The following is a 19,550-nucleotide window of genomic DNA, read 5'->3' on the forward strand; positions in this document are numbered from 1 at the left end:
GCAGTCATGTGATCTATCATGGGAACCACCACTCACAACTGGAGTCCAGCCAAGTTGACACATCTTCAACTATCACAGATGGGGTAGACAACAAAACACATGCCCAAGAAAATAGGTGTATCTGCTATAGGGGAATGACAATGACTTGTGACTTGCCACCAAAAATATTTTAACAATACTTAAGCAAATTCAAGAGTCACACTTTATGTAAAGTTTTTAGATAAAAATGAAGAAAGGAAAATATTTCCTCACCCAACAGATTGATAGATGAATTCAGGCCATTAACCAAACAAAGAAAGAAAGATAAAACCATTGTCATTTAGTCAATTCTGACTCCTAGCGATCCTGTAGGACAGAGTAGAACTGCCCTATGGGCTTTCCAAGGCTGTAAATCTTTATAGAAACAGACTGCCTCATCTTTCTCTTGTGGAGTGGCTGGTGGTTTGAACCACCAACCTTTCTTTTAGCAGTCAAATGCTTAACCATTGTGCCACCAGGGCTCCGTTAGACCCATATTAGTATCCTGAATTATTGTTGTTAGGTACTATCAAGTCAGCTTCAACTTATGGCAACCATATGCACAACAGAACGAAACAGTGCCTGGTTCTGTGCCAGCCCCATGATCCCTGCTATGCCTGAGCCTGTTGTTGCAGCCACTGTGTTAGTCCATCTCATTAAGGGCCTTCCCTTTTTTCGTTGACCCTCCACTTTACCAAGCATGATATCCTTCTCCAGAGAATGGGCCCTTCTGACAACGTGACCAAAATAGCTGAGATGAAGTCTGGCCGTTCTTATTTCCAAGGAGCATTCTGGCTGCACTTCTTCCAGGACAGATTTGTTTGTTATTTTAGCAGTCCATGGTACTTTCAGCATTCTTTGCCAGCAGCACAGCTCAAAAGCACCAACTCTTCTTCAGTCTTCTGTATCCCTTGTCCAGCTCTCACACACATATTAGGTGATTGATAATACCATGGCTTGTGTCAGGCACACCGTAGTCTTCAAAGAGACATCTTTGCTCTTCAGCACTTGAAAGAGGTCTTTTGCAGTGGATTTGCCCAGTGCAGTACATTGTCTGATGTCTTGACTGCTGCTTCCATTGGTGTTGATTATAGAACCAAGTAATATGAAGTCTTTGACAACTTCAGTCTTTTCTCCATTTATCGTGATGCTGCTTATTGGTCCCATTGAGAGGATTTTTGTTTTCTTTATATTGAGATGTAATCCATATTGCAGATTGTCGTCTTCAGTCTTCATCAGTAAGTGCTTCAAGTTGTCCTCACTTTCAGCAAGCAAAGTTGTGTCCTCTGCTATTGCAGGTTGTTAATGAGTCTTCCTCCAATCCTCGTGCCATGTTCTTCATATAGTCCAGCTTCTCTGATTAGTTGCTCAGTATACAGATTGAGTAAGTTTGGTGAAAGGATACAACACTGATGTACTCCTTTCCTGAATTTAAACCATACAGTATCTCCTTGTTCTCTTCAAACTATAGCTTCCTGGTCTATGTACAGGTTCCTCATGAGTGCAATCAAGCATTCTGGAATTTCCATTTTTCTCAATGTTATTCATAATTTGCTGTGATCCACACAATTGAATTCGTTTGCATGGTCAATAAAACACAACTAGACATCTTAATGGTATTCTTTGTTTTCAGCCAAGATCCATCTGACATCAGCAGTGATACCCCTTGTTCCACATCTTCTTCTAAATCTAGCTTGCATTTCTGGAAGTTCCCTGTCAATATACTCCTGTAACATTCTTTGAATTATCTTGCATGCCAAGAACAATAAATATATAAAGCACAGAAAAAAAATTAGGTAAAGGAATCATGAGGAAAAATTAAGGAACTTTGAAGTTAAATCTAGAAGACTTAACATGCAATTACTAGTCTCAGAAGGAGAAAAAGGAACAGATGGATAAGAGGCCATAGTTAAACAAGTAATAAAATAATATTTCCTGTAGCTGAAAAGAAGCCTGAGTTTGCTGATTGAGAGTATTTACCAAGTTCAGGGCTCTGTATTGATAAGAGATAACAAGGTATATCCCAGAATAATTTCTGAACTCTTAAGGATAAAGGCAAATATTGTAAGTTTCTTGATCAAAATAACAAGTTATTTATAAGGAACTGGGTTTTAAATAGCATGTACAAGATCCTGAAGAGAGGACAGTGAGTTAAAAATCTCATCCCCAATGAACTGTCATCAGTTAAGTCAAAGGCAGAAGTGAGGATATGCAAAATTTGAGAGTAACTCTCCTCCCATAACCTATGTAAAGAAAGTACTTTTCAAAGGCCTCTAATAATTAAATGATGGATGGACTGGAATAGATATCTGTATAAGGGAAGATGTGAACAATGAAACTTGGCATTTGTGTTTGCACACGTGTTTGTGTGTGTGTGGTTAAATGTTAAGGATATGTATGTGCTAAAGTGCAAGGCTGTACTAAGGGAGATTCTGGTATTATAATAAAAACTGCTAAACATTGTAGTATATTGGGGAAAGTAGCAGCCATATCACTGTTAAATAATAATAGGGAAGTGTAAATTTAATTTGAGTAAAGGAAAAGGCAAGGTAACCATTATTAGAATGGAAAAGTAGAATAGATAAACCAAACTAAAACCAAACTCACTGCTGTTGAGTTGATTCCACTCACAGTGACCCCTCCTTGGGTTTCCAAGGCGGTATCTCTATGGGATTGCACAGCCTTCCTGCCGAGGGGTGGCTGGTGAGTTTGAACCGCCAGCCTTCTGGTTAGCAGTCAAATGCCTTAGGCACTATGCCACCAGAACTCCTATTCCAAGTAAGTAAGAGGATAAAAATAGAATAAATAGTATGTAATAAAGAATTTGCCTGGCTTTGTCTCTGGTTCCCAGAGATAGCTTCCAAACCATTCAAATTTCTTAGGCCACACCTAATAGTTTATTCTTTCAGGTGACTCATGGTGATCCCCTTGATATTTTATGCTAATGAGATAACTCATGTTGGGGACTAGACATCCTTGAAAGACTAAGCATGTGATTAGAGAGTTGGAACTTTGAGCCAGGCAATTTGATTCTGACCTCCAGGGAGGGGAGGAGAGAGAAACTCGAGATTGAATTCAGTCTTGTGGCCAGTGATTCAATCAGTCATGCTTACATAAAGAAGCCTCATTGAAAACTCTGGACACCAAGATGCTGGTTGTGTTTCTCTTGTTGACAATATTCAGAGTATTGCCACATTGATGTTCTGGGGGTGGGGTGTAACACATCCCTCAGGACAGTGGCAGCTTCATGCTTGGCACCCTCCCATACCTTGCCTTGGGCATCTCCCTTTGGCTGGTTCTGATCTATATATCTTTTTGCTTTGATAAAACTGAATTGAAGTATAACACGTTCCTTCATCCTATGAGTCATTCTGACGTTATTGAATATGAGCCTGTAGCTCGTGTCTAAAGTGAGGACTGTGTCGTTAACCTGAGAAATTTGGCCTAACTCCAGGTATTTGGTGTCAGAAATAATTTATCAGGAGTAATTTATCAAATCCTTAAGGTACAAATCAATAAAATTAATAGAGTGTCACATCAAATACATTACAGTTTCTATGCTTAACCCAGAAAGCTTTATGCTATGTTTTCTAGAGTTCTCGTTGTCACCTTATTTTGGTTTGGGACCCCTTTTTACTCTTAAAAATGATTTAGTGCCATAAAGAGATTTTATTTATATAGGTTATATAATTTATTAAATATTGATGTATAAATTTATTTTAAAAATTGATAATAAACATATTGCATGTTAATGTAAGTATTATTTTATGGAAATAACTGTATTTTCCAAAAGTGAAGAAAACATTTTGAGAAGAATTTGATTTGAATTGTTTTACATATATCTTCTATCCCTGGTAGAATAGAAAATAGCTGGATTTTCATATTCTGTTTGATATGTTGCTTTGATTGAAGTGTATCAAGTAAATTTGGCTTCACATTGATCTGTAGTTGAAAGAGGGAGGACCTTACTGATCCCCTGAAATGTTCTTGGGAACCTCAGGAGTTTTATGACCATATTTTTGGACCACTCATCTAGAATAATCAACTCTACAAATAATATGAAAGTTGGTTGTTGTTTTAAAATAACTTTTTATTGTGATTTGAGTGAATGTCTACAGAGCAAGTTCCTTTTCTATTCAACAGTCATGCACATTTTGCTTTGTGACATTCATGGCCATCCCCACAATGTAACAGCACCCTTCTCATTTCCTCCTGTGTTTCCTGTCTCTGTTCATCCCTGTTTCCTATTCTTTCTTGCCTTTTGAGCTTTATCTCTGGGCAAAAGATGCTCTTTTAATACCCGATGGTCTGTTGTTTTAAGGGGTGTGTGCCTCTCTGGTGTTGTTATTCACTGTATAGGCCTGTCTACTGTTTGGCTGAAAGTTGAGCCATGGAGGTGAGTTTAGTTCCTGGCTGGAAGGCTGATGAAGGGCCAGGTCTCAGAAGTTCTTCCACTCTCTGTCAGACCAGTTAGCTTTGTCTCTTTAATGATTGAAAATCATTTTTAAACCATAGATAATATTCTCCATTTTAAAAAATAACATTGTGTTTATGGAAGTGTACATTTTGGCTTTCAACATCTCTGCTGAAACATTAACCTCAAGTGTGAGAACTACCTCTATTCAAAATTTAAATACTAGATTATTTTTTCAGTGAAAGCTGATTTTAAGATTGGAAAATTATATATATTAAGAACAACAACAATTCTAGGTTTTCTAATTTTTTTATATTTTTCTCTTGTTGTTAACTTAAATACCAGCTCATCCAATCAGTAGAATTGTGGCAAATCTTATTACTTTTAAAGTACTATTTATTGGTGAGATATTTTAGTTAGAACTTTGTAATAGCTGAGAGTAAAGGTGGCTTGGAGGTCTCTTTGTTGTTGGTTGCCGTCCAGTTGATTCTGACTCATAGTGACCCATTGGGACAGAGGAGAACTGCCCCCAGTGTTTTCCAGGCTGTAGTCTTTCAGGAGCGGACCCTCAGGTCTTTCCCGGGAGCTGCTGGCTTAGCAGCCGCCTGCTGCTCTGTCGCATCCCCAGGGCTCTTTTGAAATGTCTTTGGGCTTTAATTCAGTTTGTACCTCTCCTTCCACATTAACTCATTAGGAAGCATGTGTGTGCACGTGCAAGTGTTTATGTAATGAGGGTTTATGTAATATTAGTTATAATCTTATTTTAGAATGGAGTAATCCAGAGTGAAAGTAGGTAGATTTTTATAAATGGTCTTTTCATGGAAACTTTGTTTCAAATTGTGTTGCTTAGAATACCAAATTTACTTATGAACTTTTCAAAGTGAAGTATTTATTGTGGATTATCTGAAGTCTTAAAGTGTTTTTACCATCAGTTCTTCTAAGTATCTACTATAATTAGTTTTCTTAAAAATCACTTAATCTAGTCAAATCTAAGTCATTAACATAAGAGATGATAAAATTTTTACCTGACTCACTGTGAGACCTTAGGTAAGACTTTTCTTTATCTTCCATTTTTTTCTTATATAAAATAAAAGGTTCAGACTAAACTTTCAAGGTCTTCTTTTAACTCAAAACTTATAAAATTCTATGAGTACTGGGGCCTTTGGAAACTGATTGAAATGTTTTGTTATGAAGTTTAATTCCACGTGTGCCTACTGACTGCCAAGTACATATCAGATAATGTGCTGTGTACTGGAACATCGTTGGTACTGAGTGGAGCTAGGTGTGAACTGTTTTTCACAGTTGGTATAGTAATTTATGAATAATACTCTGCATTTCCTAGACTCAACTACGGGATTTTCTGTCAGGCAGACGTTATGCAGTAGATGATGAAACTGATCTATATGTACTGACATCACCAACGAGTGAACACAACCAGCATAATGAAAAGGTACTGATGAATTGTGAGTAAATTAAAGCAAAATAAGATCCCCTTGACATCATGATATGAATTTGATGGTATATTAGTGTTACTGATTTTTTTTTTTAAGGTTTTTGATTTAGTTAAATAAAAATATACGTGTAAAGAGTAATATGTTGGAGACTGGTGAGAGAGTAATAATACTAATTTTCTTCATGGATTTTGGCATGGTAACAGGCACTGAGATGAAGAAGGTATCACTCTAAGTACCAGAAAGGTAGTTCAAAGTCCAGGTTGCCAGTGTTCTTTGAATCTTTGTATTTGGTAAACTTCACAGTTAATTGTTTTAGATGGTTGGTTCTTGGGAGAACAATTGAAAAACCTATTCTCTAACTTTTGATTATAGTTTGACTAATGTAGCAAGAGTTCTGATAACAGTTTGTTATGTAAACAAACCACAGAAAGTAGAGCCAAGGACAGGTTTGGTCAAATATAATTTACCTGCTGATGAATACTATGCTAAGTATCTGGTTAAATAGAGTAACTCTCCCACTAATTTAAAGATATGTTTAGAAAAGTGTCTGTGGTTAATAAAACTAACATTGGGGAGATCAAAGTTTAAGAGTATTGGAAAAAGTGGTAAAATTAAATGTAACATATTTAAAAACGGGAGCTCTGGCAGCATAGTGTATAAGGCATTTGACTACTAACCAGATGGCTGGCAATTGTAACCCACCAGCCACTTCTCGGAAGGACGGGAGCTCTGGCAGCATAGTGCGTAAGGCATTTGACTACTAACCAGATGGCTGGCAATTGTAACCCACCAGCCACTTCTCGGAAGGAAGGTTGAGCAATCTACTTCCGTAGTGATACTGCCTCGGAAACCCAAAGAGGGGTATGAATCGGATCCGACTTGAGGCAGTGAGTTTGGTTTTTTTGTTTGCTTGTTTGTGTTTTAATTTTAAAACATGGTGTTTAAAAGGTCTAGAATGTACTGACTTCCCAAACCAACTGCTTCAATAACAGGTTCTCCTATAAATCCCGTTAAAGAGATTGCATTTTTAAAATTTGTTTTATCAATGCCTTCAAATAAACACCTCTATACCTGCTTCCTAGATTTAATAATTTGCTTTATATCTGCATCTAATATTTTTTCTGTTCTATTTGAAAGTAAGTTGCTGACTTTGTGGCACTACTCTCAAATTCTTCAGCATATGTTTCCTGAAAATAGGGATAAACTTACAATATTACCACGTATAAGAGCAAGCATTCCCTATTAGCATACTACTGTCTTTCGTATTCATATTTCTTTAGTTGTTCTAAATGGTTTTTATACCTCTGTAAACTCTTCAATGTAGGAGAATTTCTCCCAATCTTTTTCTTTCATTCTTTTTGTCTGAATGATTCCTGTTGGCATCATTTAACTTGTTCCTCTATTCCCTCTGTATCTCGTTAACTGGAAATTACATCTAAAAGTTTGTTTAGATTAAGGTTAACATATCATAAAAAATACTTTATAAGAATTTTATGGTTTTATTTTTCACATTTAGATCGTTAGTCCATTTTGACTTTGTTTTTATGTACAGTGTGAGGCGTATATCCTTTTTCCTATTTCTACATGTAGAAATCCAATTTTCTCAACACTATTTATCAAAGAAACTCTTCTTTCTCCATTGAATGGACTTATTAGCACCCTTGTTGGAAACTAGTTTGCCACAGATGTGTGGATTTATTTCTGGACTCTCAAGTCTGTTCCATTGGTCTGTTTGTCTATTGTTAGACCAGTGCCAGGTTACTGTAGCTGTATAATATGTTTTAAAATCATGAAGTGTGAGTCCTCCTACTTTGTTCTTCTCTTTCAACACTGTTTTACTTATTCTTGGCTTCTTGCCCTGTAGGGGCAAGGCTTTTGGGCTTATTGTTAGGTGCCATTGAGTCTATTCTGACTCATAGCAACCCTCTGTACAAGAGAAGGAAACACTGCCCAGTCATGCAGCATCCTCACAGCCACTGAGTCAGTCCATTTCATTGGGGGTCTTCCCCTTTTTCTCTGACCCTCTACTACCAGGCAGGATATCCTTCTCCAGGGACTGGTCCCTTCTGACAACATGACCAAAGTAGGTGAGACTAAGTCTGGCTATTCTCATTTCTAAGGGGCATTCAGGCTATACTTCCTCCAAGACAGTTTTTTTTTTGTTGTTGTTCTCTTAGCAGTACATTCAATATTTTTCTCCAATACCACAATTCAAATGCACAGTCTTCCTTATTCATTGTTCAATTCTCACATGCATATGAGGCTATTGAAAAATACCATAGCTTGGGTCAGGCACACCTTAATCTTAAAAGTAACATCCTTGCTGTAACACTTTAAAGAGGTCTCTTACAGCACATTTGCCCAATACAATATGTTGTTTGATTTTTTTACTGCTGCTTCCATGGATGTTGATTGTAAAATGATATCCCTAGCAACTTCAATCCTTTCTCCATTGATCATGATGTTGTTTATTGGTCCAGTTGTGAGTATTTTTGTTTTCTTTATGTTCAGGTATAATCTATACTACTAGGTGTAGTCTTTGATCTTCATTACTAAGTGCTTCAACTCTTCTTCACTTTCAGCAAACAAAGTTGTGCCATCTGCATTTTGCAAGGCTGTTGATGACTCTTCCTCCAATCTTGATGCCACATTCTTCTTCACATAGTCCAGCTTCCCAGATTATTTACTCAGCCTACAGATTGTATAAATATGATGAGAGGATATAACCCTGACACACACTATTCCTGATTTTACACCATGCAGTATTCCCTTGTTCTGTTCAAACGACAGCCTCTTGGCCTGTGTACACGTTTCTCATGAACACAATTAAGTGTTCTGTATTCCCATTCTTCACAATGTTATCCATCGTTTCTTATGATCCACACAGTTGAGTGCCTTTGTATAGCCAGTAAAACACAGGTAACCATCTTTCTGGTATTCTGTGCTTTCAGGCAAATCCATCAGACATCAGCAGTGATAGCCCTTGTTTATTGTCCTCTTCTGAATCCAGCTTGAATTTCTGCCAGTTCTCTGTCAATATATTGCTGCAATCGTTGTTGAATTTATCTTTAGCAAATTTTTACTTGCGTGTGATATTAATGATATTGCTCAATAATTTCCTCATTCTTGTGGATCACTTTTCTTTGGAATGGGCACAAATACTGATCTCTTCCAGTCAGTTTGTCTGGTAGCTGTCTTCCAAATTTCTTGGCACAGACAAGTAAACCCCAGTGCTGTATCCATTTGTTGACACATCTCAGTGAGCATTCTGTCAATTCTTGGAGCCTTGATTTATGCCAATTCCTTCAGTGCAGCTTGAACTTCTTCCTTCAGTACCATTGTTTCTTGCTCATATAGGACTCCTGAAATGGTTGTATGTTGAATAATTCTTTTTGGTACAATGACTCTATGTTTTTTCTTTGCTCTCAGCAAATATGTGATACTTTGGCATTGTGCAAATATCCCATTTCCCAACAACCTTTCACTGGTGGGTTTAGGAATGCCTTGATGATCCTTGCTTGAATCAAGTATTTCTTTGGGGTCTGCAAAGTTCCTAACTCTGTCATGTGTTTACTGCCATATCTCAGTAAAAAGCTTTATCTTATGAACTGGGATAACTATGATTCTTCAAAAACAGCAAGGTCACTACTTAATTCTTTCCCTTTAATTACAATTTAGGAGTTGGTGTAATAGCTATCTATGATATAGAAGGCAAAATAAGTATTTTTTATCTTTCTCTTTTCTCTCTGTGTGTGTATTGTTATAGATGCATGGATTTTTGTGTAGTCAGTGGTCTAACATCAGTTAGATCACTAATCTTTTGTGTTGAAATAGAGGCAGCCTCTTCAAGGAGGCGTCCTTGTTTTTTAATATGCTTTATTAGACTTTTGGAGGTTGGGCAATCCTACTTCCGTAGTGATACTGCCTCGGAAACCCAAGGAGGGGTCGCTATGAGTTGGGGCCGACTTGATGGCACATAACAACAACAACAACAAATTAGACTTTTGAGCATTCCCTTCTTTTCTGGAGAAAGAAAATACCCAGGCCCACCTGGGAAGGTTTCCTGTCTCAGACCTGTGTCCTTTTGATAGAGAATGCTTTGTAACTATTTCCCTGTGCTTGAAATTAATTTTTCACTTATATTCTCCTTGTGTTTTCCCCCACTTCTTGCCTCAAATCTTGACACAATACTTACCAAACTGCTCTATTGTTTCCTCAGTGGTACTTACGGAATGTATTCATGTACTCAGAGGGATATATCCCTTTGATCTGTTCTCTCTGTTCTGTCCTGATATTCTTTAGAGAGAAAACAGTAAGTGTTACTGTGCCTTTTAATTAAGAGGAATGACCTAATTTGTTTAAGTAAAAAGACCTATGTTTTTAAAATCCTGACTTACACATATAAACCAGTGTTACCTTAATGAGCTACCTATGAAAAGGGATTACAATATGTAGAAACTGATGAGTCTCCATCATAAGCATATATATAGTCCTCTCATTTAAAAAACACTAAAAATTTCATTGTATTAATCCTCTAAAGTCTTTCAATTACGTAAATGGTTTGTGTTAGACTACTAACCTGAAGCTTGGTGGTTTGAACCCGCCCAGTGGCCTGGACAGCCAAGAAAACCTTATGGAGTAGTTCTACTCTGTGACACATTAATCCTCTAGTTTTTATCTTTTGCTTGCTTGGGTTGTATTTTCCAAGATAATTTTATCTGCCAGCTAACTGATAGATTAGATATTTTGAAGATTGTTAAAGTAGCACCCATTCTCTTACCCATTCCTCTGTTACTTGTAGACTTCTGATTTTTCTTTTCACAAAGTATTTTTAGACAGCACTATATTTCTGTTAATATTTTAAAGTAACTTTCTGGGCTGCAATCTTGCAAAGATGTGCTTACTAATGCCATACGGGAGTTTTCAAGTAGATTAATAGAATGTGTTTGAGAAACAATTTTTTTTTTTTTAATTTCCTTGTTTTATTTTATTTCATTTTACTTTTGCTAAGATACTAAATTATTGCTGTTTTGGTTACCTCTAGTGCTGCTCTAACAGAAATATACTACAAATGGGTGGCTTTAAACAAAGAAGGATTATTTTCTTAAAGTTTTGGAGGCTATAAGTCGGTTCAAAGTGCCAAGCTATAGGGGCTGGTTGAAAGCCCCTCGACCTTGGCCTTTAGCTCTTCCTTTTGCTCCCAGGCCACTAGAGCTAGAGGTGTCTCTTCACTCAAGTAGCTGCTAGCTGCTGAGGCTGACAAGCTCAAGGTTGACAAATAAAATGTCATAGTCCCATTATTACCATACAACACGGCAGGTGGCCACTAGTTCAAGTCCAGAGACAGTCCCAAGATTGGCAGAAAACATGGCAGGCTGCTAAATAAAGGCTTGACTGCTTGTAGGGTCCAAGGGTGCCAAAAAGCTACTGAGACCCTTCTCAAAACTCCTTATATACTGGAAGCAGATCACATCCCTAAGGCAGCTACTCAGCTGTTCAAGTAGGTTCCATCATGGAGTTGATTACCAATCTTGTCATGGAGAATAACTACATCCAGCTGCTCAGCCACTCAAAACCAGGCCCAGTCAGGTTGACACATAATGTTAACTATCACAATTCCACCCCTTGTCAACTTGGCACCTGTACAGATCTCCTTCATTGGGTGGCTCAAGTCCCCTAATTCACCTAAGTGACAATCTCATCACCTTGGCCTGGTAGGCCCCCTTCCTTGGGCATGACACTCCTGTCCCCTTACTTTTGCTCAGCAGCTATGGTCCCAGGCCACTGGCCCACGTGAACGAGCATGTTCCAGAACCAAGTTGGTGAAGGTCTGACTCTTTGAAACCCAGGAGGTTCCACCTCCAGAGATCATGGTCCTACCCTTTGAGGCTGAGTCAAATCTGCTTCCTATTTCCTTGGTCTCTCAGCTTCTACCAATTAATACCCACTCTGCCAGGAGTCCTTCTGCCCAAAAGATACTCAGCTCTGGCTCTCTGGGCTAGTAAGGCTCATGCTAGTCTCTTGGCTCGCTGTTGTCTTCTCTGATGCCAGTATCTCAGCTCTGCTGCTGCTGTCTCTCTGCCGGGTCGAGGATACACTCCACTCCTGTTTCCACATTTTAGATATCTGTCAGAGTAGCACTCTACTCTCTTGGTACCATACTCTGTTTAGGAGCCTACTGCCTAAGGTATTAGACTGCTAACCAGAAGGCTGGTGGTTCAAACCCACCAGCCACTCCTCAGAAGGAAAGTTAGGCACTCTACTTCTGTAGTGATGTTGTCGTTGTTGTTATGTGCCGTCGAGTCGGCCCCGACTCATAGCGACCCCTCCTTGGGTTTCCGAGGCAGTATCACTACGGAAGTAGGATTGCCCAACCTTCTTTCCGAGGAGTGGCTGGTGGGTTTGAACCGCCAGCCGTCTGGTTAGCAGGCAAGTGTCTTTATGCTACCAGAGCGATACCACCTTGGAAACCCAAGGAGGGGTCGCTATGAGTCAGATCTACTTGATGGCAGTGTGCTGGGTTTTGTTTTTTTAGTGCTGCTGTTATAGAATTATACCACAAATGGGCGGCTTTAAACAAACAGGGATTATTCTCTTACAGTTTTGGAGGCTAAAAGTCTGAGTTCAGAATGCCAAGCTCCAGGGCTGGGTAAAAGCCTCTCGATGTTTAGCTTCAGCTCTGCCTCTTGCCCCTGGCCCACTGGAGCTAGAGGTGTCTCTTCACTCAGGCAGCTGCTGGCTGCTGAGGCTGACAAGCCCAAGGTCAACAAATAAAATGTCACAGTCCCAATATTACCACACAACATGGCAGGCCACTAGTTCAAGTCCAGAGATAGTCCCAAGATTGGCAGGAAACATAGGCTGCTAAATAAAGGCTCAGCTACACGCAGTTCCAAGTGTGCCAAAAAGCTGCTGAGACCCTTCTCAACATTTCTCCGTATATACTCAAAGCAGACCACATCTCACATCCCTCAGCAGCTACTCAGCTATTCCAGTAGATTCTACCGTGGAGTTGTTTACCAATCTCATCATGGGAAATAACTACATCCAGCTGCCCAACCACTCAAAACCAGGCCAGCCAAGTTGACACATAACCTTAACTACCACAATTGCTTTAGAAATTCTGAAGTAATGAAGAGAAAAACAGAAAATCATCAGCCAAATAAAAAGCATTACTGGTATATTAGTTCTTGTTCTGTTTATTTATTTATTTTTGTCACTATATGTTATGTAAAAATGGTGAGGTGGCAGTGTCATCTGACCTCCTTGTCTAACTTCACTAGTGGGAGGAGAATCGTTACCAGCATCCAAGCTGATTTCTATGAAGTAGAGGTCAAACATACCCCTTCTTTCCAACCTTTTTAGCAATTTGTTCACCAGCTTCCCTCCCGTGGCACTCTCTACTTCTCTACTGGGCTTGATAATCCATTGAAGTGACTACACCGAGCTCACAGGCAATACCCACAGTTATGAGGCTTATTAGGGGAGTAACAGGTTACAATTCAAGCTCAGGAATGACTCGTTACACTCAGCCTTGGCTGAACACTCAGATCTCTTGCTCCATGGTCTGGGAAGCCCACCAGGCCATCTGTTCCTCTCCTTGTTCTGCTGCTGCTGGTTCCCTACCACACTTTTTGCCTGTTCTCTCAGTCTTGTGCCATCTCCAGTGTTACAGCTCTCTGTCTTCTGGGTCTGGGAAGTGCTTAGCACAGGGCCCTTGGGTCCAAAGGACAAGCTCTGCTCCTGGCTCTTCTTTCTTGGTGGTAGTGAGGTCCTGCCATCAGCTTCTGTGATGGCTCATTTTAAGCCTGGTGAGATGGCAAAACTGACTAATTCCCTCATTAAAGTTCCATATACCTTATTTGCATGGTCCCAGCCCTACAGAGGGCCTGTGCACCTTATTTTCATTATCAGCAATGCTGGCCTGCTGTCCAGTCCCCTTTGCAGGCCACAAGAAACCTTATTTGTGTAGTTCTTCCTAATCATTATGTGGGAGTTACCAGACCATGCGTAGCTAAGAAGGCTATATTAAGTAATTCACTGAACCACAGATAGGCTGGTTGCAATTCTGGGGCAGCAGACATAAACGCTGTGGGTGGTACAAGCAATTAAAGTGCTTAGCTGCTAACCAAAAGGTTGGAGGTTCGAGTTCAGCCGGAAGTACCTTAGAAGAAAGCCCTGCCAAACTACTTAAGAATTAGCCATTGAATACCCTTTATGGTACACAGTTCTATTTTGACATGTATAGCATCTCCACAAGCACCTTATTTGCATAGTCCCAACCAAACATTTGGTGGTTACAAGACCGTGGCAAGAAAAGCCATATCAAAATGATCCATTGCACTACAGTTAGCATTTATATATGGCCAAAGAATGTAAAAAAAAAAAAAAAAAAAAACCCTGTATAAATTGTTACTCTTCACAATTTAGCAAAACTGATTTTCTTTAAATTGAGATTAAATATCTGTTTCTCTTTAAATAGTAAGGGGTAGGAGGGAACAAAACCAACTTGGAATTGTGAGAAAGCTTAAATAAAATCGTACAACTTCTAAACAAACATTGCAAATACTTTGTGGTATGAATTGAATCAGTTTGTTTATTGAACAAATAAACAGAACAGTATCCTTATTTCTAGTGTCTTGGTGAAAGCTTCAATCTTGTGGATTTTTTCAATTTAGGCCCTTACTCCTGGACATCATACTTGTATTTATGTGGACTTCTTTTCCAGAGCCTCTTTAAAACCCACTTGCAAATACAAGAACAGGGAAACCATAACTGCCATGTTATCTGACCATAATGATGGGGATAGAGTCCCAATTGCAGCCATGAGTTAAAAGAAACACTCTAACTGTTAAGACTCCAAGATATTTTTGCCTGATGTTTGCCCAGCATGGCAGATTGGAAGGACAGAATTTAGTATTCTTAAAGAGGAAGTTGTAGATATAGGAGCTTAAGCCCTGATTTTGTACCCAGCAAGGATCATGTAAATCCAGGGAATAGGAAAGAAGGGAAATCCTTATTATTTTGGAGCAGGAGACGCACAATTAAACAGACTACATTAAGTTAAATGTCAGGAGAGTAGAAAATAAAGTGTTGATCACAATGTGAATGTAATTACTTCTCTGCTTTGATTTTTGGCAAATTGTATTACTCCCAAATGTCAAAGAGATGAAGAAGAGATTCATATTTTAGACAGATCGTTACACTGTGAAGTTAAATGGAAACTTTTGTAGAATTGAATCACTTGAAATATTGTTGATTTATACTGAAAGTAAATTTAAAAGGACAGTTGAATTATAAGTAGAAAACTGTATTTCATTTTATAAAATTTATTTTGTGTGGAAAAAATTTTTTTTAATTTTTGTTTTTATTGTGATGAAAACATACACAACAAAACATTCACCAACATAACAGCTTCCACAATTACAGCTCAGGAACATTGATGGATTTTTCATGTTGTGCCATTGTTATTACTATCCTTTTCCAAAGTGTTCCACCACCATTATTATCTTATGAAATTTTAAGATAAATCTTTTTTTTTTTAATTTTGTGCTTTGGGTGAAAGTTTACAAGCAAATTCATCTTCCATACAGCAGTTCACATACACTTTATCTCATGACATTGACTATAATCTCCCACTTCCTCCCTATAGCCACCTCTTCCCTGTGTCCTTCCATCCCATGTACTCTTGCCCCCCAAACTGTCACCTTGTGGATACACAGTCCTTCTATTCTTCCATGATTGATCTCTCCAAGAGTATATCTACCTAATGTAAATGCTTAGCTCATATGCCTGTCTTTTGTTTGGTTGGAAGCCACAGGAGTGGGTTTAGTTTCAGACCTGAGGGACAGCTAGAGGCCGTAGTCTCAGGGCTCTATTAGACCAGCAAACCTGGTGCCCCCCCCCATTTTATTTTTTATTTTATGATTTTGAGTTTTGAGTTTTGTTCCACATTTTTCTCCCACTTTATTCAAGATCTTCTGCATAGATGAAATATTAGGATAAATCTTACAGATGATTTGTGTGTCTGTGTGTGTGTTTACTTTAATTTTTTATTGTACTTCAGGTGCAAGTTTACAGAGCAGACTTTATTTTACATTCAACATTTTGTGTACATTTGGTTTCCCTCCCCAATTACTATCCACAACTCTAACCTACTCCCTTCTCCTCCCTTCCCAGTAACCTCTACCCCTGTGCCCCTCATAGTTATGCACTCCTGTGTGTCCTGTATTTCCTCCATGCGAATGTTGCCCCTCTAGTGCCCTGTGGTCAATTACTCCAAGGGATGCATCTCCATAGAGTATGTGGGTACATTACCCTGGTTGAGTTGGTCCACATGTATGACTTATTTACCATTGGGCTAAGAGCAGCCCCCGGGAGTGAGTTTTATTCCAGGCCCAAAGTGTATCCCAGGGCCATAGTGTTGGGGGGTCCCACCACAATATATCCGACCAGTAATGCTGGTCATTATTGTCTCTTTGGTCGTGTTTTAGAGTACTTTTCTTTGTAAAACCTACCTGCTACCATTGAGTTGTTTCCGACTCATAGCGGCCCCCATATGGGGTTTCCAAGATTGTAAATCTTTATGGAAGCAGACTGCTTCATTTCTCTCCCATGAAGCAGCTGGTGGGTTTGAACCACTGACTTTTTGGTTAACAGCTCAATGCCTTAATCACAGCACCACCAGAGCTCCTTTTCTTTGTAAGGCAGCATAATTTAAACATTTGAGAAGTTATTTTTATCCCAGCTAAGTTATTAAAAGAGATTCAAGTTTGAAGTATTTAAAGAAAGGCCAAACACATTCATTTTTCTTGCAGGTATCATTTAACAAAAATTAATTGAAATCTTGTTGATAAAAACAAATGGATTATCTACTATTAATGACAGTCATTCTTTTAACCCCTGAGGACACATCATTTGCTATTATGGAACTCATAAAGTAGTAGAAAAATTAAGAAAGAAAACAAATAAGAAATATCAGAAACTATTAAGACCCATCAAGAGAATTATAATATGGTAAAATACAGAGAGCTACAACAAGAAAATCAGAGAGTTTGTGAATGGCTAGTTTAGATTGGGAAATCAAGGATCCCCTCTGAATAGGTAACATTTAGGTAGTATCTTTAATATTTAAGGGGAAAACTTTCTTGAAGTTAATCTATAAACTTTATTTTCTTTGAATCAAATTTACTTCTATTATATCTCTAATCCTAGTTAAGGTAACTTTTCCTGTCTGGTCAGTTTTTTTTTTTTTTTTTAATTTACCCCATCTCCCATGTTTCAGGATTGGTTTTTCACAAATTTAAGTGATCCAAAAGCATGTTTCCTCCACTTGTCTGTCAGTTTGTTGCACTGTGGTGGCTCGCATGTTGCTGTGAGGGTGGAAGCTGTGCCACTGATATTTCAAATCCCAGCAGGGCCACCCACGGTGGGCAGGTTTCAATGGAGCTTCCAGACTAAGGCAGGCTGGGAAGAAGGATGGGGCCATCTACTTCTGAAAAACTTGGCCAGTGAAAAACTTATGAACAGCAGTGAAACACAGTCTAATATATTACTGGAAAACTTTATGAATAGCCCTGATATACTATCTGATATAGTGCCATAAGATGTTCGAAGACACTCAAAATACAACTGGGGAAGAGCTGCCTCCTCAAAATAGAGTGGACCTTAATGATGTGAATGGAGTAAAGCTTCATTTATTTGTTGATAGGGCATGACACAAAATGGAAAGAGACAGCTTTAAGCATGCACTAATAAGAGGAATGTGGAATGTGCAAAGTATGAATCTAGGAAAATTGAAAATTGTCAAAAGTGAAATGGAATGTGACTTCCACTTAAATGGTAGAATAGGCAGACAAGCTTCAGAGACCCTTTTTGACAAAGAAAAGAGAAACCAGTTGACAGAGATACAGAAGATAATCCTGGAGCTCTGAGCTTTGAAAGGAAGGATACAGAAATGGATTAGGCACCAACTAGTGGAAAAACCTGAATGAAAACAATAAATACGGAGATGGTTGGAGCAGTGGACTGTCAGCTACTCTGATGGGACCAACAGCCTGAATATTTCCAAGTGGTGTTGGGACCTGAGAATTCACCTAAAGATCAGCCCTGGTCACCAAGGGCTGCAGGGACGACTGCGCTGTGGCCTATGTCTAGGAAGGGAAACAGCAAGGAGGAAGACAATCTGAGCTGTGGACTTTCAGCTATCCAGAGGGTGCAGCCATTTTGATAGTTTACAAGCAGCAGCCATTTTGGGTATTTAAAGTGACTGAAGGTGCAGCCATTTTAAATGTTTATAAGCAGTGGCCATTTTGGGTATTTAAAGTGACTGAGGGTGCAGCCATTTTGAATGTTTATAGGCAGTGGCCATTTTGGGTGTTTAAAGTGACCAAGGGTGCAGCAAGTTTGAATCTTTACAAGTGGTGGCCATTTTTGATTTTAAAGTGGCAGCGTTCTCATTTGAATTTCATGGACCTAAGAATAGGCTTTGTTTGCCAAGGATGGCAGGGACATATGGGAGGCTGACAACAGGAAAGGAGACAGGTGGTGAGTGTATAAGTACTGCCAACGAGCAAATAGAGGAGCACAGCACAGTACCTTGCTTAAATAGATAACATACAAAGAAAACGAAAATTGTGGGTAAGTCACTCCAGCATACAATCACCAATTAAATATAAACCCAAAAACGTCACAATGCCTTGGAAACAACAGAACATCACAGTCAACACAAAGAAGCAACATAAAGCAGGAGAAACAAGGGACCAGGATACAGACTCAAAACATCCCTGTGGAAGACGCATCATTGGAACTTCCTGACAAGGAATTCAAAAGAATTATATTTCGGTATCTTCAACAGATTGAGAGGCAGATCAAGGAAAACACTGGCAAAATTGAGAAAAGTACAGAGAAAACCCTAGAACAATTTTGAAAGATAATAAAAGAATAAAATGACAAAATAAATGAAAAATTAGAAATGATACAAAATCTACAGACAGAAATCCAGAAGATTAATACTAAATTTTCAGAAGTAGATTATACATTGAATGGGCCAAGGAGTAGGATTGAATCAATGGAAGACAGAATTAGTGAGATTGAAGGCAAATACCTGAATACTTCTTTGGAAAGTGATCAGTCAGAAAAAAGATGAAAACAAAATGAAGAAAGCCTAAGGTTCATGTGGGATACCATAAAAAAGAATAGCCTACATGTAATCGGAATTCCAGAACAGGAAGACATAAATAAAACCACAAAGAAAATTGTTGAAGATTTGTTGGAAGAGAATTTTCCTGGTATGATGAAAGATGAGAATATATGCAATTAGAAGTCCAACGAACCCCAAACAGGATTGACCGCAAAAGAAAATCACCGAGATATATCATCATCAAACTCAACAAAACCAAAGCCAAGGAAAGAATTCTGAAAGTAGCATGAGAAAAACAAAAAGTTACCTACAAGGGGAAGCCAATAAGAATAAGCTTGGATTTCTTGGCAGAAACCATGCAGGCAAGAAGGCAATGGGATGGTATATATAAAACCCTGACAGAGAAAAATTTCCAACCAAGAATTATGTACCCAGCAAAATTGTCCCTCAAATATGATAGTGAAATTAGGAAATTTCCAGATTGGACAGAGAAGCAACAATAGCAAACAACAACTGACCATTA

At 38.7% G+C, this 19,550-nt stretch overlaps 1 protein-coding gene across 1 annotated transcript in view; it reads left to right on the top strand.

The window, feature by feature from the left end:
* Nucleotides 1-19,550, top strand: part of LOC103206867 (PARP1 binding protein) — a 211,890-nt gene that overhangs the window by 71,372 nt on the left and 120,968 nt on the right. Inside the window, exon 3 of the mRNA XM_007952383.1 lies at nucleotides 5,775-5,882. Coding sequence (XP_007950574.1) covers nucleotides 5,775-5,882 — 108 coding nt within the window. The remainder of the gene's footprint in view (nucleotides 1-5,774; nucleotides 5,883-19,550) is intronic.

This window comes from Orycteropus afer, unplaced genomic scaffold (genome assembly GCF_000298275.1).
Source record: "Orycteropus afer afer isolate SDZICR_OR568_19922 unplaced genomic scaffold, OryAfe1.0 scaffold00334, whole genome shotgun sequence".
Lineage (NCBI taxonomy): Eukaryota > Metazoa > Chordata > Mammalia > Tubulidentata > Orycteropodidae > Orycteropus > Orycteropus afer.